At 48.1% G+C, this 16,145-nt stretch overlaps 1 protein-coding gene across 1 annotated transcript in view; it reads right to left on the minus strand.

Annotated features, from left to right (window-relative positions):
• LMAN1L (lectin, mannose binding 1 like) overlaps positions 1 to 16,145 on the minus strand; it is a 101,998-nt gene that overhangs the window by 33,230 nt on the left and 52,623 nt on the right. The window contains exon 12 of the mRNA XM_075859426.1: positions 15,786 to 15,927. Within this exon, the coding sequence (XP_075715541.1) occupies positions 15,786 to 15,927 (142 nt within the window). The remainder of the gene's footprint in view (positions 1 to 15,785; positions 15,928 to 16,145) is intronic.

A 16,145-nucleotide genomic window follows, 5' to 3' on the forward strand; every position in this document is an offset into this window, starting at 1 on the left:
CTCTTCTACTATGGGGGAGAATATCTTGTTTATATGCTGAACTGGTCACCCCGGGAGGTAAATTGCCCAATATATTAACACAACTTTGATTGAGGCAGGATACAAAGTTCTTCTCCGTTGGTATATGGTCCCACTTAGGTGCCGTTCACATATGTCCGGCGTCCGCTTCAGTTTAGCTCCAGCGTGTTGCAGAAAAGCCGGAGGCAAACTGATGCTAGAAAGGATCCCATAGTTTTCTATGGGATCTGTTCTGGCACGGGGGACATTAGATGTGGTGCCGTACGACGCCAGACCTTCCTTGGAGCCAGATCTAAAAACATTACCTGCAGCGTTTTTGGTTCCGGCTCCCAGGGAGATCCGGCTCCGTATCATATCTATTAGCGCCACTGTAGCTCCCTGAAGGAGCGGATGCCCCGTGTGGCCGGGGATTCCACTCCTGGATTGAGCGCTTGATGTCTCTGTCCATATATGGACAGTCACATCAGGAGCAACTCCTAAAGCGGAATCCCTGTACACAGCGTTGCCGACTCCTGGACTGAGCGCTTGATGTTTTTGTCCATAAATGGACACAGACGACAGGGGCTTCTCCTGGAGTGGAATACCCAGTCACAGCGTCGGCAATGCGGTGAATCCGCTTCAGGAGTTGCCCTTGATGTCACTGTCCATATATGGACAGAAACATCAAGCGGAGCACTCTAGGAGCAGAATCCCCGGCCAAAGGGGGATTTCGCTCCATCAGGGAGCTACAGTGGTGCTATCTACAGGAAGGGGGGGTGCTACCTACAAAGGGGCTGTGGGCTGTGCGGCACTGCCTACAAGGGGGCTGTGGGCTGTGCGGCGCTGCCTACAAGGGGGCTGTGTGGCGCTGCCTACAAGGGGGCCTGTGTGGCGCTGCCTACAAGGGGGCCTGTGTGGCGCTGCCTACAAGGGGGCCTGTGTGGCGCTGCCTACAAGGGGGCCTGTGTGGCGCTGCCTACAAGGGGGCCTGTGTGGCGCTGCCTACAAGGGGGCCTGTGTGGCGCTGCCTACAAGGGGGCCTGTGTGGCGCTGCCTACAAGGGGGCCTGTGTGGCGCTGCCTACAAGGGGGCCTGTGTGGCGCTGCCTACAAGGGGGCCTGTGTGGCGCTGCCTACAAGGGGGCCTGTGTGGCGCTGCCTACAAGGGGGCCTGTGTGGCGCTGCCTACAAGGGGGCCTGTGTGGCGCTGCCTACAAGGGGGCCTGTGTGGCGCTGCCTACAAGGGGGCCTGTGTGGCGCTGCCTACAAGGGGGCCTGTGTGGCGCTGCCTACAAGGGGGCCTGTGTGGCGCTGCCTACAAGGGGTCCTGTGTGGCGCTGCCTACAAGGGGACCTGTGTGGCGCTGCCTACAAGGGGGCCTGTGTGGCGCTGCCTACAAGGGGGCCTGTGTGGCGCTGCCTACAAGGGGGCCTGTGTGGCGCTGCCTACAAGGGGGCCTGTGTGGCGCTGCCTACAAAGGGGGCTGTGTGGCGCTATCTACAAGGGGGCTGTGTGGCGCTATCTACAAGGGGGCTGTGTGGCATTATATACAGAGCGCACTGCGGCATTATCTACAGGGGCATGTGTGGCACTATATACCGGGGTGTGTGGCACTATATACCGGGGGGTGTGGCACTATATACAGAGGGGTGTGGCACTATATACCGAGGGGTGTGGCACTATATACAGGGGTGTGTGGCACTATATACCGGGGTGTGTGGCACTTTATACCGGGGTGTGTGGCACTTTATACCGGGGTGTGTGGCACTATATACCGGAGGGTGTGGCACTATATACCGGAGGGTGTGGCACTATATACCGGAGGGTGTGGCACTATATACCGGAGGGTGTGACACTATATACCGGAGGGTGTGACACTATATACCGGAGGGTGTGACACTATATACCGGAGGGTGTGACACTATATACCGGAGGGTGTAGCACTATATACCAGGGGGTGTGGCACTATATACCGGGGGGGGGGTGGCACTATATCCCGGGGGGTGTGGCACTATATACCGGGGGGTGTGGCACTATATACCGGGGGGTGTGGCACTATATACCGGGGGGTGTGGCACTATATACCGGGGGGTGTGGCACTATATACCGGGGGGTGTGGCACTATATACCGGGGGGTGTGGCACTATATACCGGGGGGTGTGGCACTATATACCGGGGGGTGTGGCACTATATACCGGGGGGTGTGGCACTATATACCGGGGGGTGTGGCACTATATACTGGGGGGTGTGGCACTATATACCGGGGGGTGTGGCACTATATACCGGGGGGTGTGGCACTATATACAGGGGGTGGCACTATATACGGGGGGAGGGTGGCGCTATATACAGGGGGGGGTGGTACTATCCTTTAGAGGGGACTGCGGCATTATCTACAGGTGGTGTGTGGCACTGTATACAGAGGGCACTGTGGCATTATCTACAGGGGGTATGTGGCATTAAATACAGGGGGGTGGCACTATCAACAGAGGGCACTGTAGTATTATCTACAGGGGGTGTGGCACTAACTACAGAGGGAACCATGGCATTATCTACAGGGGGTGTGTGGCACTATATACAGAGGGCACTGTGGCATTAGCTACAGGGGGTGTGTGGCACTATCGTGTGAATCCCTGCATGGTGTGGGGTGGGTAGGAGATGCAGGATGGTATTGGGTAGCTATAAAGGTGCCAAAAACGATCTACTCACTGAAGTTAGGGCTAGTGTTTGGCGTCTTTTCAGGCTGCTTCGAAGATTTGATCTGAGGTCAGTGGACCGCAGCTGCCTACTGGGCTCTCTCTATTGGCGCCGGCCTTGGCGATGCGCTGAATATGACACACGTGAAATTACAATGTGTGTGTCAGACTTCAGTGTAGCACCAAGGTAGGAGCAGAGAAGGAGAGCCCCAACATGGTACACAACAAGTATCTAATCTATCATGTATAAAATAGATCACAAACTATCCACCACACTATCCCGCACATTTTCAGACCCTAGACTACCTTTTTAGTGGACCATTGTGGTAAAACGGATGTTAAAAACGGATTGTAAAAACCGTTGACAACTAACGACAACTGATGGTTTTGTAGTAAAAATCGTGAAAAAGCCTGATGGCAACTGATGCATTTTTTTAAACAGTTTTTGCATCAGTTGTAATCACATGAGAGACAAAAAAACTGATGTGGACACAACTGACATATGCGAACACACCCTAAGGGATGGTTCACATCAGTCGACTGCACTAATGCTTGCATCGAAAAAACGGAAACCTGCCAGAATGAGAAACGGAAACCATTAGCAATGTTTCCGTCACCATTGATATCAATGCTGATGCAAACGAAAGCTGTGGTTTTCATTTGACTTTCAGTTGCGGGGTTCCACGACGAAAACCCTGGACAGAAAGCGACCGCTGATGTGAACCAGCCCTTAGGCGGGATTCACACGACCGGGTCGTTCCCGAGCCCGAGTGTCGGCCGGTAAAATCGGCCATTTTGCCCGGCCGGTTTGCATAAAGTTATGCATCCGTGCCGGGCCGGGCAGATCCGGACAGTGACATCAGCGGCAGCTCCTGAAGGGGAATCCCCATGTGTTCGGGGATTCCGCTTCAGGTGTTTCCCCTGATGTCACTGCCCAGATATGGACAGAGACATCAAGCGCTCTGTCCAGGAGCGGAATCCCCGAACACACGGGGATTCCGCTCCTTCAAGGAGCTAAAGTGCGGCTAGCACATAGCAGAGCGGGGAGATACCTCCCCGCTCTGCTATAGTGGCGTCGCTACAGTAGTAGCAGCCGCAGCAGCAGCAGCTGCTGCTACTACTACTACTAGCGGCGCCATCGAAGGTGTCGCCGAGCCAGGGTGCTTTTAACAAGCAGGGGAAGGGAGCCAGCGCAGCGCTCCCTTCCACCTGCTGTACACCCCGGCCCTGCAACACAGTGTACAGCGATGCCATTCGTCAGAATGGCATCAACTCCTCCTCCTCACATGCACTCTGCGCTGTGAGGAGGAGGAGATAGAGCGCAAGCGCCGGGAAACCCGGCCATCACTCGGAACACATTCCGGTGATGGCCGTGTAATACCCGGCCCCATAGACTTGTATGGGAGCCGGGCGGCCGGGTGCCCGGGCAAAGATAGAGCATGTCCTATTTTTTGACGGCCGGATTTTCCGGCCGTCAAAAAAATCGGTCGTGTGAATAGCCCCATTAGGGGTCTATCATTCCTAATGCAGCCGGGTGCCGGCCGATTTATGAACGGCCGGCACCCGGCCGGGAAACCCTGCCGTGTGAATGAGGCCTTAGACTGTCACGCATATTTCAATCCAGTGATCCAACTTGCTTTAGACAATGCGGACAGATGGGTTCATTAGTTTATACATGGTGGGAAGGCCCAACAGTGACCAAATTCTTGTCGGAAATCCAAACAATCATCTCCTCTCTTACTGGGATATCCCGGACTCTTGATATAGCTACTTGTCTCCTAAATGGTCCTATATCATCAGCTCCTAAATATACACACAAGCTTATACAATATATTATTTTGGCTGCTAAGAAGACAATAGCGAGAGCTTGGAAAACTCCCATTATTCCATTTCCCCTTGTTGAGTCCAAGCGGACGTGGATTATGGTTAATGACCATCTGAGTAGTATACTTTCAGGCTCTCGAGAGCAATTTGATAGGATTTGGGACCCATGGAAGTCTCATATGCCACCTTGATTCTCATTTTATATGTCTTTCCCCCTCTGAAGGGGTAGCCAGATACTTGGAGCACCCTCCCCCCTTTATCCCTTCCCTTTTTCCTATTGTTCTACTTTTCTCTCTTCTTCTTTATTGTATCTTTTTTGTGATAGGTTCCTGAGTTCCTTGATTGCATATCACTACCTATTATGCAATATAGATATTCTGAATGTATTTCGGTCATCCTCCCGGCACATACAGGAGCTGTGACAACTGCTGTCTCATACAGCAGTTGCCGCAGCTCCTTCAGCAGGAACCTATCACAGTGTCCTCGCTGATTAACCCCTTAGAAGTCACGTTCAATAGCGATCGCAGCTTCTTAAGGGTTAAACCACCATCGACGTGCCGCTACATGATAGCGGGCATTGATGGTTGCTATGACAACCAGAGGCCTAACAATGGCCTCCAGCTATGCCACCTACGGAGCTTTCTGTCAGTGAGTAGCCGACAGCTCTAATACACTGCACTACACATGTAGTGCAGTGTATTAGAATTGCGATCAGGGCCTCCTGCCTTCAAGAGTCCTGGTGGGACAAAATAACAAAAAGTTTAAAAAAAGTTGTGTAAAAATAAAAAAATAAAAGTTTTAAAGTAATAAAAGTAAAAATCCCCCTTTTTCCCTTATCAGTCCTTTATTGTTACATTTTTTTTTAAAAGAAATAAACTATACATAATTGGTATCGTCGCGTTCGTAACGGCCTGGGCTACAAAAGTATTTCATTATTTACCCCGGTGGTGAACGTCATAAAAGAAAATAATAATAAACCATACCAGAATCACAATTTTTTGTCACGTCAGGTTGCAAAAAATGAAATAAAAAGTGATCAAAAAGTCGCATGTACCCAAAAATGGTACTGATCGAAACTACAATTCGTTATGCAAAAAACAAGCCATCACACGGCTTTCTTGATGGAAAAATAAAAAAGTAATGGCTCTTAGAATATGGTAACACAAAAAGTAAATGATTTTTTATAAAAAGTATTTTATTGTGCAAAAAAAACAAAAAAAAACATATGGTATCGCCCCGCAGAATAAAGTGAATATGTAATTTATAGCGAACAGTGAATGTTGTAAAAAAAAAAAAAAAAAAAAAGGAATTAAAATTAATAGTAGAATTGCTGTTTTAAAGTCACCACTCCTCTTAAAAAAATAGAGCACCCCATGAAAACAACAATGAATACCTCAAAGGGTCTAGTTTGCAAAATGGGGTCACTTTTAAGGGGTTTCCCCTGTACTGGTACCTCAGAAGCTCTGCAAATGCGACATGGCATATAGACAATTCCCCCTTAGCCGTGATAGAACTTGGCGAACATGCTTCCGATGTATCAACAAATCAGGTGAGTAAATCAGGATGTCGTCCAGATAGACCACCACACAGACATACAGTAGATCTCGGAAAATGTAATTTACAAACTCATGGAACACAGCCGGGGCGTTACATAATCCAAAAGGCATCACAAGGTATTCATAATGGCCATCTCGAGTGTTAAATGCGACTTTCCACTCGTCACCCTTGCGGATACGGATCAAGTTATAAGCTTCGCGTAAATCCAGCTTTGTGAACACCTTGGCCCCACGGATTCTATAAAAAATTTCTGAGATAAGTGGTAGGGGGTACTTATTCTTTACCGTAATTTGGTTCAGACCTCAGTAGTTGATACATGGCTGAAGAGATCAGTCCTTTTTCTTCACAAAGAAGAATCCAGCTCCTGCCAGAGAGGCTGACATGCGGATGAACCCTCTCTCGAGGTTCACCTTAACATAGGCAGACATGGCTAGTGTCTCTGGGAGGGAGAGAGGATAAACTCGACCTCCAGGTGGCGAGGCATCAGGAAGTAATTCAACAGGGCAATCGTAGATGCGATGGGGGGGGGGGGGAAGAGTCTCTGCCTCCTTCTTACTGAAGACGTCTGCAAAACTGGCATATTGGGACGGTAGACCGGAGAGTGACTAAGGCAGTGGAGGCAAAACAGGACGAACCTGTGGCAGACAGCGGGCAAGGCATTTGGGGCTCCGTTGGAGGACCTCTCCAGAACTTCAGTCGAGAACCGGAGCATGTAGGCGAAGCCAAGGCAGGCCCAGCAGGACAGGGTTGATGGCTTTAGGCAGGATGAGGAAGGTGATCTGTTCCAATTGAAGAACACCGATTTGTAATGTCAGTGGTTTAGTGATAAACACAATAGGATTGGGCAATGGTAGTCCAGTCACAGAGGCAACAGCCAGGGGTCTCCCTAGAAGAACTGTGGGTAGACGTAGGCGGTCCACTAAATCCTGCTGGATGAAATTTGCTGCTGCTCCGGAATCAAGATAGGCAGAGGAGAAGTGTGATGTCTCTTCAGAGATGATGGTCACAGGAATAGACAATTTGGAAGAGGTTTTGACGTTTGGCGTTGTCCCACCGCAATACAGACACAAACCTGAAGAGCGTCTGCGCTGTTTCTTCTGCTCGGACAAACTTGACTGTCTACCTGCATCGGTTCTTCAGGTAGAGCAACAGGAAGGGCAATAGTGGTTTCTGGAACGAGGGTGCTAGTCTGTGTAAACGTCTCTCCTGCTGAACCTCCTGAGTGCGTTCCTGGATTCTCATATCGACCCGGGTGGCCAACAGGATCAGAGCATCCAAGGAAGGTCGCGGGCAGCTAGCTCATCCTTGATGTGGGAGGACAGTCCCTCCCAAAAGGTTGCCACAAACGCCTCATTGTAACATGCCAACTCTGCTGCCAGGGTACAAAAGGAGATGTTATTCTCTCCTACTGTGGACCCTCCTTGCTTGATGATTAGCAGAGTGGCCGCGGCAGAAGGTTTTCAACCCAGCTCCTCGAACACAGCACGGAAAGACTGTAAGAACAAGGCTAAGTCCGAGAATTCAGGTCCCTGTCGTTCCAAGATGGGGTTCGCCCATGCAAGGGCCTTGCCAGTGGAGAGGGAGATAATGAACGCTACCTTGACCTCATCAGAAGGGAAGAGATGAGCTCGTAGTCTAAAATGAATAGTGCATTGATTTATGAACCCTCTACAGGCTCTAGGGTCGCCATCATAGCAAGGAGGAAGAGGCAGTGAAACCGTGGATCTGGAACAAACAGGAGGAGTAACGGGCAGTGGAACTGCAGCAGTTTCTGGAAGAGGAGCTGGGAGTTGATCCAGATGGCAATGATGGAGTTTACAGCCTCGAGGAGTTGATCCTGCCGTGAACATAGGTCACGCATATCCGTCTGTATCACCTGAACTGTGGTCTTAGGCTGGCCAGCGGGTTCTATGGCCTGAGCGTACGGTCACGATCTAGGGGTATGTGGACTTACTAGGCCGCTCCGCCGTAGTGGAGAGGCAGCTGACCAACTCACAGTCTATGCAAAGTCTATGGAAGGAGTGTAGCACAAGGGTACCTGGGATAATCCAAATGGCGGCAAGGGCTCTGGCACAGATGGGGCTAGATGTGGCGGGTTGCGCCAGATGTAGCGGATGGTATCCGAGATGGCAGATGACACCAGATGTGGTGTATTTCAGCAGGCGTGGCAGGTTGCGCCTACAACGTCCTTGGTTGCTGACCACGAACTCCTTCCATCCGGTCTACGCCCTTCTCTCCAGAAATGCTTGCACATGCGGCCGTCCTGTTCCACAGTGACCACCAGGGTGCGCTCGCGAGCACAGTCCAGACAAAGAGCCAGGTCGCACACAGGTGGGTGCCCCTCCCTCCAATGGCTGAGCCTTGTTGCCGTTATCCTAGTATGTCTATACAAATGGTCTCCTGAGTGTTTTCCAGTTCCCCGTTCCTGCTACCTGTAACCTGTGCTATAATGGTCAAGTGCCGTGTTAAGCTGAAGTCGTGCTGTGCTGTGTACCACGCCTGTCCATCTACGCCACGCCTACCTGCTGCCTAGTCCGAGCCGAGCATGTCTTGCTACTGTCTGAGCTACCACAGGTACACTATACAAACTATAGACTGTGACCTGTGTCCTGTTGGCCAGCTGCCATATCGTCAAGGTGGTAGGGCCCAGTGGGTCCACATACCCTAGGTGACACCGCCAGATGTGGCGGATGGTATCCGGGGTGGCAGATGACACCAGATGTGGTGTATTCTAGCAGGCGAGGCAACGCACGGCTCCGATACTAAACAGGCTCAGGAACTAAACACAGCACGGGGTACAGGAGATAGGAGTCAGGGCACAGGAACACTGGGAGCAGGAAAACACTAGGGAACCATTTGCAATACAAACATGGGAATATACAACACTCAGGCAAGGAGTGGAAGGGCAGAGCCCTTCTTATAGTCCAGGATGAACAGGGGTTAATTAGGGAACTTTGTTTCCCATATTCAAAATTTTTATTGGTTTTAATACAAACAGGTACAAACACAGTTGGGGAGATATGTCCCCACAATAGAAAGAACATGACAAATGAGGGCACAGCCCAAACATGAGGGTGAACATCACATCCTATAGAAAGCGCAAAATACTACAGCAGTCTGAGGAAGCATAAGAGAGAGGAGCATTGCTTAAGAAAGAAAATAAAAATACAGTTCAGCGTCTCATACGTCCTAAAATGAAATGACAATAGTGGGTGAACACAATCACAGGAAGCCAATGACCACTTGAGACTGATACAAGAAGGGAAGGAGAAGATAGAATAGGAAACAGACAAGGGCAAAGAAGAGGCAAGGGAGACGGGGGATTCATGGTGTACCTGGACTCCAGTTCCGGATTATCATGAGTAAATTAGAAGCAGCTATGCACCTTGCAGAGACTTGTTTAGAGCAAGCAAATCCCCACACATCTGTATGTAGTCCCCGCCCCGAGGAATCTCCACGGGAGAGGATATGCAGTGTATCGCAAATCACTGCATTACGGTAGGTGGAAGAAGAAAGGAACATAAGCCATGGAGACCAAGTGTCTTTGTATCTGGCAGAAGCAGCCGCAGCATGAGCCAGAAGGTGCTCCATTCATTGTAGTAAGGCAACCTCTTGGAACCACTTATCAAACAGTGGAGGGACTGCCCTTTCGCCACCTGTGGGGAATAACGGATTTGGCAGCTTGGAGGAGGTGTCTAAGTAGAGAGCGTTTGTAAATGGATAATGCCATAGGGAAAATGAATAAAATGTCCGCCTCGGGTGAGCTAGGGACCGAGACCCGAGTAACTTCTAATATAATTTGGAGAACCGTCTCCCAAAAACTCCGCAAGGAGGGACAACTCCACCAAATATGGTACATTTTTTCCCCTGTCGCCACACAACGCCAGCACGTGTCCGGTACAGACCGGTACCATTTATGTAGGGCAGTGGGGACCCGATACCACCTAGAAATAATTTTATAGCTAGATTCCTGAGCTCGTATGGCTATCGAAGCTTTCTGGGAAAGGGAAAAACATCGTCCCCATTGTGCGTTGGAGAATGTCGCGTTCAATTCTGTCTCCCAAGCCCTGCAGAAGGAAGGGAGAGGAGGGGATCGCTGGGAAAGGAGTATTTTATAGAGTATGGAAATGGCGTGCGTAGGGGACAGGGTGGAGACACATAAATGCTCAAAGTCAGCAAGCGGCCGGTGAAGGTGAGCACGACGCTTAGAACTATAGAAAGGTTTTATCTGGGAGTATTCAAATATGTGACATGGTGAGGGCATATCAGCTGGGCAGATAGTGGCTAACGGGAGTAGAGAGGAATCGGATAGGACTTGAGCGAAGTACATGGGATTGGCAGGATACCTACCCAGGAAGGAAAGACACGCCTCCCCAGCAGGAAAGGCAGGGCTGTCAGTAATAGGGGTCAGTGGACCCAGTGGGTCAACCAGTGAGCCCCCCACCTCAGAGGACTGCAGTGCCAAGAGGGTATGGAGAACAACAAAGGAGATGGGAGTCTGTCCATTCCCAGGCAGGGTCCATGGCAGAGTAGATAGGGTACGAGTACAGAGGTGTTGAGCTAGACGAACACAAAGTTTAGAGTCACAAGTATGAAAGAAGTCAATGACATGAGCGTGAGTCGACGCCAGATAATAAAGCAGACAGTCCGGCAGACCAACCCCACCCGCCTCCCTGGAGCGAGTAAGAATTGTTCTACTCAGACGGGGACGACCCGTAGGCCATATGCAGGATCCAAAACATGGTTGGATACGTAGCCAATAAGAGGATGGAGATGGGGATCGTCTGCAGGAGGTACAGCAACCTGGGGAGGAGTGACATTTTAATAATGTTAATACGGCCAAACCAGGAGAATTCCTTTTTATTCCAAGAGGCGAGATCTGTGCGAAATTTGGCTAGTAAAGGGGTGAAGTTATTGGCACACAGTAGTGAGAGATCAGAGTTTATACGTGCACTGAAATATGTTATACCCATAGCAGGCCAGGAAGAGGGGAAATTACTTTTGAGGAGTGATAGCATCGAGGGTGGAAGGGATACATTCGAAGCCTCAGACTTGGAGAAGTTAATCTTAAAATTGGACCATGTATATGCGGGTTTGTGAGATAAACCAACGGGTCATCAGCAAATGCAGAGCACTTATATTCTGTCCCGCCTATGAGAACACCCTTAATATCCGTGCTGTTCCGAGTGGAGGCCATGAGATGCTCCATAACCAGGACATACAACAATGGGGACAAAGGGCAACCCTGCCTGGTGCCATTATGAATAGCAAATGGCGCAGAGAGGTAGCCATTTATTTTTAATTGGGCAGATGGGGAGTGATAAAGGGCCATGACCTTACTCAGAAAGGAAGGCACGAGTCCTATGTGTTGAAGAGTTTGGTGAAGGGTGGGCTGTGATATCCTGTCAAACGCCTTTTCGGCATCAAGAAACAGAATCATGATGGGGATGTGGTGAGTGTGGGCATGATGGATAATATCAAAGTTTTTAAGGGTATTATCTCGTGCCTCCCGGCCAGGCACGAATCCCACCTGATCTGGATGTACTAAGTTAGGGATATGTTTATTCAATCTGTTTGCTAGCAATTTGGCATACATTTTTAGGTTGACGTTGAGCAAGGAGATGAGGGGATAACTGGAGCAGCGCTGAGGATCCTTGCCCGACTTAGGGTTGACCGTAACATGAGCCAAGGTGGAGCCAGTGGGTAACAAGACTTCAGGGGAGACAGAATTAAAGGCTTGGAGCAAAAGTGGCGCCAAACAGTCAATCAATGTTTTATAAAATTTGGCAGTGTACCCATCCGGTCCGGGACTCTTTCCCCACGGGTGGCCCTCGATAACTGCAAGGATCTCTGGTGAGGTAAAATCAGCCTCCATCTCCTCAGCCATCTCACTAGACAAAGGCGTGAAAGGTGAGGGGAGACAGGCCCGGACCAGGGAGGAAGAGGCAGTAGAGGGCCTAAGGTTATAGAGGTCAGAATCAAATTGGTGAAAGCAGTCCACAATCTCGGGAGTCATATGGACCACGTGGCCAGAGGAGGATTTAATATTTGGTATATGGGATTGGGCCAACTGAGCCTTTAATGCTCTGGCCAACATGTGTCCGCTTTTGTTACCAAGTTCACAAAATTTGCTCCAACAAACTTGGAGGGCACGCTTTTGAGCAGAGTCTAACAGACACTGGGCGTCTTGTCGGGCACTTTGTAACTCCCGTAAGAGTGGAAGAGAAAACAAACATTTGTGAGCCAGTTCCAGGGAGCTAATTTTTTGGAGAGCAAGTTTCAGGGAATGGGCCCTTTCTCTTTTAAGTCGTGCTCCATATTTTATGAGGACACCTCGGAGCACTCATTTAAGAGCCTCCCACGGCATCATAGAAGTGGTATCATGGGCGTGATCGGACGTGAAGTGCTCAACTGTTTGCAACAGGTTAGAACTGCAGGCCGCATCAAGTAATTAGGGAACTTTATCACATGCGCGCACACCTTAGCACACATAGCAGGGCTGGGCGGCCGTGAGTGCTGGCATCTCCTAGGAGAGAGACACTGGTGCCAACACTCTGTGGTCTCCTAGGACAACACTGCCTTCAGGTCTCAACAAGCAATAGTGAATAGATGGACAGGTCTCTTGCTTTATATTCTACCCTCCTAAATAAACCCATTAATTGTTTATTGGCCAATGCTAAATCTATTCTGGATAGGTATTACTAGGTCTTGCAATAACAAGAAAACTGGGACATATCTGGGTATAAAATTATCCATGTATCAAAAAAATCCCAACTCCATATAGAGCCCAAAAGAGTGGGAGGTCACCGATTTCAGGGGGGGACCTCCTGTGCCAATCTTTTATTTAAACTGGAACCTTATTAAAATCCCCAATTAAAAGGAAAGGGACTCCAGATTTATTAACCAGTTTTGGGGGTGTTTCTCTGCTAAGGGCAAAGGACTACTTCACCGTATCAATGGGAGAATGGATGGAGCCATGTACCGTCAAATCCTGAGTGACAACCTCCTTCCCTCCACCAGGACATTAAAAATTGCTCATGGCTGGGTCTTCCAGCACGACAATCACCCGAAACATACAGCCAAGGCAACAAAGGAGTGGCTCAAAAAGAAGCACATTAAGGTCATGGAGTGGCCTAGCCAGTCTCCAGACCTTAATCCCATCGAAAACTTATGGAGGGAGCTGAAGTTCCGAGTAGACAAGCAACAGCGTCGAAATCTTAATGCTTTACAGATGATCTGCAAAGAGGAGTGGGCCAAAATGCCATCTAACATGTGTGCAAACCTCATCATCAACTACAAAAAACGTATGACTGCTGTGCTTGCCAACAAGGGTTTTGCCACCAAGTATTAAGTCTTGTTTGCCAAAGGGATCAAATACTTATTTCTCTGTGCACAATGAAAATAAATATATATAATTTTGACTATGTGATTTTCTGTTTTTGTTTTTTTATATAATCTATCTCTCACTGGTAAAATTAACCTAGCCTAAAAATTCTAGACTGTTCATGTCTTTGACAGTGGGCAAACTTACAAAATCAGCAAGGGATCAAATACTTATTTCCTTCACTGTATATACACACACACACACACACATATATATATATATATACATATAAAAACCCCCCCTAGATAGCCTACCAGACGTTGCAGCAAGAAGATGGGTCTCCTGCAGACAAATTACCGCTGGTAGAAAATTTTGGTTAAAATTAAACACCGCCAGCCTCTGAAGTTTATTGCCCAACCCCCTAACATTCCATGATAGGATTTTCATACTTTTCCAGAAAAAAAATAAAAAAAGATACAAAATTGATCATGAACAAAAAAAAAACAACATACCCTCCTCCACCAGGTCCAGCCCCTATCCTCCTACAGACATGAGAAAGAAAAGCCTAATTTCCAGGGAACTCCTATACCTAGCATTACTCCCCCCCCCCTACTCCCCAACTCCATATCAAAGTACATCATTATGTACATCTATACAGCCTGCATAGGCACCATCCTACATTTTGATTTGTCCCACCGGTATGTCACAAATCTTCACAGAAAACATCCCTTTCTATATGGCATATCCCACCAAACCATGATGTATCTATAAATATACCACATAAACAAACGACCCCCCCAGGCTCATATTATTATCCTCCGCAAAGCACAAATCAACTCAGTACTGAAAGCAGTCCCTTAAAGTACATCTGGGCATTAGACAAATCTTCTCATCATTTAGGGCAGTCCCATAGAGTCCATCCTTGTGCTTGCCTCCTCAGGAGAGGAAAAAAAAAAAAAAAAGTTTGACCCTCGTATATCACCCATAACTTTGCCAGAAATAACAATGAATATTGCAACTCTGCTTGTCTCCAACATTTCTTAATTTCAACAATCTTAAACCTATTTTGGAGGTGACCATTCAGTAATCCGGAAAGAGCATTATCTGGGCTCCATTTACCGCCATATTCTCCCTTGAATGTGCATTTCTTAGGATTGTGTACCAAACTCCTGCACATAACTTGGCCAAGATAGGTCTTGGGGTCTGGCCTACAGGTCTGGGTTTAAACGGGACTCTGAGCCCTTTCCACAGAAAAGACTTTGGACAACACTGTCTCTCTAAACTTCTCCAGCAGCCAATTCGTGATATATCCACAACAATTTTCTCCTTCTGTCCCCTCAGGGCAACCCCATACAGCGAATATTCGCTCTCCTGGATCTAGCCTCCAATTCTGCCAATTTTATTAGCAGATTCTTTAACGTCCTTCTCCAAAACAGCAACCTTAGATTGCAAAGAAATCACTGTATCCTCAAGAGAAGAGATTCTTTCCTCTACTTCCTCCATTCTCTCTTATCTTAGAAAGATCTTGTTTGATTAGACTCGTATCCACCTGTACTCTCCCTATTTGGATAGTTAATCCCACCATGGACCCCTCCAAATTTTTAAGAGTCTGCAATATTGCTTTCATAGTTGGAGTCTCAGATAATGGACCATGACTCTCACCCTCTCCATGCACAACCCCGGACTCCTCTTATACAAGAATATATTGCTTTTCCTAGTTGCACTGTTTCACTCTAGAGGTCACAGGGCAAGGGGAGGATAAGAACTTATCCATCTTAGAAGAAGCATCTTTACCTCCAGAAGCCCCACTATATCTTTTGCTTGCCCCATAATTATTAATTGTGCAAATGGCCACAGCGGGTAAACCTTGGCTTGTACAAGCCCAGATGTGAGAAAACACAGAATGGTATGATGAGTTTCCACTGATTGGCCTGGGTAGCTAAAGATGTTGGCACAGAGGAGTTCCAATGACAATCAATGGACAAGCTAGGTGCAGGCAATCTATAACTGCTTTATGTAAGGTGCCCGGGTACCAGGTTAGTAACCTGAGGGCAGGCCCCAGCTGTTAGAAAAAGGTGTCGGGATTGGCTAAGCTCCCGGTTATGTTTTTCATATTATTTCTAAAATAATGGTGTCCACCACTGTTTGCCAAGTTGCAGGATGTTATATGTTTATTATTCGGGGTTTGATGGTAATATGAAGGTTGGTAGGTATGCATTTTAAGAAGCAACTTGCTAAACTTAAAGGTTTACAGCCCAAGTTTTGCATAATACATGTGCTTCAGTATGAAGGAAAAAGATGTGTGGTCTTGGGGGCTCACCATGCAAATGTATAGTAGTATCAGCATTTTTTTTTAATGCAAAAATCAAAAAGGATTTCTACGAGTCTTACCGGACTTTTCACAAGGCTCTGCAGACTTTTCCTAATCTTGCGGAAATCATCCTTCACTTCACTGGCATTGCTTGGACTAAGGTTGGCACGGACTACCCCCTCAGATGAAGAAAGGTCTTTGACCATGTTGTTAATGTCTTTTCTGTGAATGTAACACAGATGGTATTATAGTTACATAGTAAGATAGTATTATTTGTAGTCTTTATATAGCATTATAAAAATAATACAGAACATCTAAAAGAGAATGGATCATGATTGTAGCCTAGAGTAAAACTAATTACTTTCATGTCTGTGTACCTACTATCACTCATTTGTCTAGTAGGGTGCATGTTAATGGTGCGTTTAGAAGCAGCAGAATCC

Source organism: Rhinoderma darwinii, chromosome 3, assembly GCF_050947455.1.
Source record: "Rhinoderma darwinii isolate aRhiDar2 chromosome 3, aRhiDar2.hap1, whole genome shotgun sequence".
NCBI classification, from domain to species: Eukaryota; Metazoa; Chordata; class Amphibia; order Anura; family Rhinodermatidae; genus Rhinoderma; species Rhinoderma darwinii.